This window comes from Copadichromis virginalis, linkage group LG8, assembly GCF_057382275.1.
Source record: "Copadichromis virginalis isolate Kocher_CV1m ecotype Utaka linkage group LG8, C_Virginalis_male_GT1.1, whole genome shotgun sequence".
NCBI lineage: Eukaryota > Metazoa > Chordata > Actinopteri > Cichliformes > Cichlidae > Copadichromis > Copadichromis virginalis.
In genome coordinates this window covers 10,518,427-10,524,426 of record NC_140625.1, presented here as the reverse complement: position 1 = coordinate 10,524,426, position 6,000 = coordinate 10,518,427, and the positions used below count along the sequence as shown (strand labels likewise).

The 6,000-nt window shown below is 39.0% G+C and overlaps 1 protein-coding gene across 1 annotated transcript in view; it reads right to left on the bottom strand.

The window, feature by feature from the left end:
* Positions 1–497: 497 nt before the first annotated feature.
* The window catches only part of snx29 (sorting nexin 29), a 143,548-nt gene continuing 138,045 nt past the window's right edge, over positions 498–6,000 (bottom strand). Inside the window, exon 21 of the mRNA XM_085465703.1 lies at positions 498–4,328. Coding sequence (XP_085321829.1) covers positions 4,202–4,328 — 127 coding nt within the window. The 3' untranslated portion in view covers positions 498–4,201. The remainder of the gene's footprint in view (positions 4,329–6,000) is intronic.

The window sequence follows — 6,000 nt, the reverse complement described above, 5'->3', positions numbered from 1 at the left end:
TCCACATCCTAAACGGGCTTGTAACCAATTTTCCGGTCAATGGACGACAAGCATTTTGTACACCCTTGCTGTTCTTTTTTTTAAATTTTCCCTCTATTCCAATTGAGCAAAGCAAACCCAGAAACGGGGAACTGTGTTTCCCAAAAGCTCAGAGAATGCTTAGTGAGGCAGTGAAGGTTAAGTATTCATTAAACCAAGAGGAAAACAGATGCAGCGAAAATCAAATCCACAGCATCCATCCATGTATGCATACGGTTCACAGAGAGAATGTGATGGGAGGACTGATGAGTTCATCTCGCGATATAAACACATCTACGCTTTACTACACACCTAATCTGTATTTAAATTGCACGCACACACCATCTGCATGCGTGCATAAATGCACTCTGACATGACTTCGCATTCTGAGCTTATTATGCAACAAATGTAGTGGCCGATTTGCTTTCATCCGTGAACGCGAGCGACAATGTTAACAATGACAGTAAGTGACACAGAAGTGTTGGTAGCGTAGATGCGATACTCTTTATTGTTCAGTCCCTCTTTGCTGTGACAGTGATGGATAAGGCCAGGCCGCCGACAAAAGGCAAGGACAGAAAAGTACATAAGAACAAACGAGGCATACTACAAAGAGAACAGTTTGGCTGCAACTCAATAAGCCAATTTCACTTTCTTTGCTTGTCATCACTCTTGTTACCAGCCTCAAGGTGCAGCAAGCAATTACGGGGGAAGGAGATGGACTCATTTGAAAGAATACTGATGTACTGAAAACTCTACCCAAAAAGAAGGGAAGCTCCACCACTGAGCATTTTAAGACTACCTGAAATACGTAAAGAAGTGTGTGATGTGCAGCAGTGGTCACAGAGTTTCAGTTTTAAAATAAGCCCTGTGGAGTATTGAGTGCTTTTTCTCCAAAATAAAAGAATTGCAAAGCTTTTTTTTATGTTTTAAATATACTGCATTGTTTACATCAACAGGAGATCGGGAGCCTTGGTCAAAATAGAAACAGCGTGTATATGGATGCTTCATAGTGCTATAAAAACCCCAAAGCGTATCAATCAGCTGCTTTAAGGGTTTCTTAAGTCTTAAATCACAAAAGCTTTTTGTTATTAGCGGGAGCTGCACAAATCTGATAAATTAGCTCCTTGTTTCTGTCTTTTAGGTTATATTAGCCACTAACAGCTAAATGCACCCTAAACTTCAACTGCAGCTGTGTGAGCTGTTTGATTAATGTGGACACCATCCAGTCTAAAGCTCAGTGATGGCGGCTTTCTGATTGATGCTGCATACAGTTGCTGTACAGGACACTACCACATATATCGTATGAATATTTGTGCTGAAAAGTTAAATGATTCCCACCTTCACTGTAAAACTGATGAATGAACAGCTGCTTTTTTATTACTACAATGAACACACGACATGTTTGCTAGCAGTACAGATTACACACAATCATGATCTGTGGGCTTATTTTCTATAAGGCAGTTCTGCACCTGCAGTGTTTTATTGTATCACAGTCATATAAAAGGAATGATAATAACTATCTCAGGGATTAAAAACCTGTATGTATTGATGAAAGTCGTGTGACAGTTTCCTGCCACGACTGGAGTGTTTAGCAGCGGCTCGATACTAGTGAGGGTCGTTTTTTGTGTGTTTTAGAATATCAACTTAATTAAAAACACACGAGGCTTATTCTGTTAACCTCCCATCAACAATAGTCAGGAGTGTTCACCACTTTTGTGAGCCGCCCCCTTTGATACAAGTTTCCCAAAGCCCTTCTAACACAATCACTCATTTGAACGTAGTCCGACTACTCTTGCGTAATCTATGCATATGCATGAGCTCCTGCTTTACACCACACTTGATGCTTGGCAGCACTTTGCTTGCACTCTAACAAGCAGCTTTTCTTCAAGTGTTTAGTCATTTTTAAAACATTCATTTGCAACATAACACCGCATGAAAATCTTGCTAAGACACATTAGCAAAACAATCATTAAATATTGAATTGCAGTTCAGTCAGTCGACCTTTGATAATCACCCATATTTATGTAATGAATAGGAGGGTAAACCTCCAAAACACAGCTATTTCACAATCGTGTTTCCCCCCTCCCAAAAACAAACCAGTTTAAAATATAATTAAAAACAGAGTGCAATGATATGCAAATAATTTAAAGACCCATATTTATTTGAAAATGGATGCAAGGACAACATATCCAATGTTATAACTGGTCATTTTTCTAGATATTTTTGAAAACGTGTCTGTTTTAAATATGATGTCTCTTGTCCCAAAGACACAATGTTTTCCACTAACTTGCATCATTTTAGAACTGAGGACACCAGCTGCTGTAGTTCTAAAAGTGAAATATTTTATTAATCTTACTTTTTAAAAAAATAAGATTTCTAATGTTTCACAGTTTAGAGCCTCCTTTGTCATATCTTTTGTTTTAGTTTAGTAATAGGTCTGCACTGCAGGTTGGTCAGATTAACAGCCGTGCTGTTGTGACAAAATGCATTGTCTTGGAGAAATAATGGGTCAGCATTAATGGTGCTTTATAAATGTGCAAGATGTGCCTCAGTGCTTCCTGTGTACCATTTTCAATATCATGAAATCATTTGCAGATGATCGCGTTCTGTTTATTAGCATTTTACAGAAAAGTCAACTTTTTCGGTAAAAGAGTTATTTGGTAAATTTTAGTGGTATTTTGTTATTTTACCATTTTCTAATCTTAAAATATGTACGACACGAATTGATATTACACAAGGACAAATGTACTGGCCCATCTCATTACATCTATAGGAGCTGCTCTATCATGGGAACCGATGCCATGAAGCTCCTGGTGCACAGTTTCTAAGCTGATGTTAACACCTGCAGATATTGAGTCACTTTTATGCACTGTGTGCCTCAGCACTCGGCAACACTGCTTTGTTACTACACATAGTCTGCAACTTTGTGGCTCGAGTTGCCGTTCTCCTAATGCTTCCTCTTCTAAGTGATACCTCTCACAGTTGGTTGCGTTTGTAAAATTTGCAAAGGTGGAGCACACTGCTAGGTTCTTGATTTTATAGACCTGTGGCAATGGGACTGAAAACCCCTGAATTCGAAAATAAAGAGGTGTGGGCCAATATTTATGTCAATATTATGTTTGCATTTACTCATAAAATGTGGCTGCTTTTATTCTAAGTCACAATCGTGGTTATCCCAAACCTTATAACCGTGCATCAAACTAAGATCACTGGTTATGTGATCATGTATTTTTGAGAGGACATACGAATTTACACTCATTTACAGCAATTCATTCATTTAGCAAGGGGCTATTCAAAAACTATGAAGGAAAGGAAAAAGGAAAGACTTTTTTTTTTTCATTTTTAAGAAAAACTGACTCCCCAGACTTTTTCACAGTCTCTTAGATATTTTAGTTTACCAGTGGTGTTTAAACCAAATCCTTTACCGTGATTATTAAATTGGATTTCTAACTTCTTTTGATAATTACTGCACCCATGGTAACATTAAGTTATGTTACACATATCACAGATTTTCTATAAAAGTCATATAATATATCAGAAGCAGGAAGAAGGAATGCCCGTTGCCTGGTGGTCCACGCCACTGATGGTGAATCAGTGTTGTCCATAAATGTAATGGCACTAAAATGCTGAGACATAAGCAGAGAAAAAAAATCATTTCCAACCAAAGACTTTAATCCCCCCCTTTGACCTCCTTCACATGCAAACCCGTTCCCTACCAACCCAGAGCAGGAATGCAGCTACAAATACTGTAGGCACTGTGACCATGAAATACTTTCACTACAAAACTTAAGAAAAACAACATGTCCCCATCATCCCAGTGTGTTTGAGAAAATAGAGAGGATTCCAAGCTAGTCCATGTGCAGCTTATAGAGTCTTACAAAGAGTCTTGGCAGAGAGTCTTTCAGTCTCTCAGTGAGGTAAAAGACACTATTTGATTGGGTCCATCAATAGGCAGTTTCAGGGGAGCAATTCATCCCTTACTTAGCCAGGCAACACAAAGAAATCTTTTGATATTCTCCTGGAATTGCCTGCAGTGAAGGTTTAGGTGACCCAGGCGTTTTATCTGTAACGCCTTTAGTGTCCTTCAGATGCTCCAAATGTCCTTTCACACATTTGAGCCTGTGGTTCACAGTCCAGAGGCACTGCAACATCGTCCCCAGATCTGAGTTCGAAGGCCCTCGGGTTAAAGGTCACCACTCTGAGGTTCAGGTCTGGCTTCCTGGGTGTTCCTGCGGCCCAGTCTGGGAAAACGTGACGAAGTTTTCGACCGTGGCGTCTTGGCTCCGCCATCGTTGGCTTGGGGTGTGTCTCTAGATAAGAGAGAACAGCAGGAAGGAGAAGAAAGACACGTGGAGTTTAAACGAACATCTGCTGAAGTTTATTACCAAGTTTATTATTCAAACACACCACTGATGCTGCGTCTGGTGGAATAAATGCATCATTTCCCTTCTGCCACAGAACCTCTCCCCTTTGAAAACCAGCTAATAGATACATTTCCATTTTGCTTCTCTAATTGACTGTTTGTTTCCCTTTAGTTACTATTACTACATCTGCCAAGATTCTCTCTTGGATGGCTCATTTGCAGTTTACAAAGGATTCATTATTCAAAATTTGGAGCAATTTATGAAACATGAGGTCATTGCTTTTAGACAGAGGGTGACAAGAACAGACTTCTCATTTCTAATTAGTGTGGTTTTTTTCTGTGACTAACTGATTCATTCAGGAATACCTGTAAGTACCACTACATGGACTATACACATGATAGTCACATGGGAATAAAATTAAAGAATTGTTTTTCCAATTCAATGCAATTTTATTTATATTGCGCCAAATCACATCAGTCGCCTCAAGGCATTTTGTATTGTAAGGTAAAGACAGTGAAATAATAGCAAGAAAACCCCAACAACTAGCCCCGCCCCCCATAAGCAAACACTTGGCGACAGTGGGAAGAACAAACTCCCTTTTAACAGGAAGCCAGCTTTTGTGTTGTAAAGCCACAGAGTCCTGTCATTAGTTGTGTAATTATAAGAAACGTGAGATCGAGTTCTAAAAGCCTCTTTTTCTTGGCTTACATATTTGCTTGGATTCCTAATCAAATCCTAAAACAAGACAAAATCCTTTAAACTGGATTACATAAACTTTTATAATATAAATTTATATAAACTTCTGCTACAGTGTGAAAAATGTTGCAGTATGTAAAGAAATCCATGGCTTGAGCTTTTGCAATGATTGTATAATCACTGTTAGTTTTACCCTTTTTTAATTTCAACCTGATGACATTGAACGAGAGCCACTTGTCTAACAAAGGAAATCAAAGGCAGGAGACCGAACACATCGAGTCGAATGCTTTCTCTGTGCAGCTGTGTTCTCCTGCTCAGATTTGATTCCTTTCAGAAACAACCAGCAGCGACTGCAGCAAATTAATCATTATTTCTCAAATACAGCATATAAGCCAGTCACCTCTCACTGCTGCTGGTGACAAAACTGTGACCATTAAGTGTAAATAAAAAATGGACACAGTCAAAAAAAGTCAGCCATATTTTTTTGACACCTTTAGAAGCTAAAATTCAGCATCTCGGCTGCTTCACAACAAGCAAAAGGTGGATCAGACTGAGAAATCAGGGACACTGTATGCTCATATATACTTGGTCAATTGCAAAGTGGCCTCAACCTAAAGTAGACCCTTGTTTATTGTCAGTTTTGGCCTAAATGGGACCACTATTTATACAATATTTTTGATTAAATACCACATGACACTAACTTTAGGGCTTGAACTCATATCAGAAGAGTGTTTACTGATGTCTTTTTTGCAGTATCCTGCTGCACTTGGTTTCACCTTTGTTACCTGAATGCGCCATCTTTCTCATACACTCTGTGGCAGTGACTCTGTAATAGAAGCAGTGGGTTCAACTGTTCAAGTAGCAATAAGGAAGAGAGCATCTCCTTCTTGATGTCCAATTGGCCCAAATTAATGATGCGCCA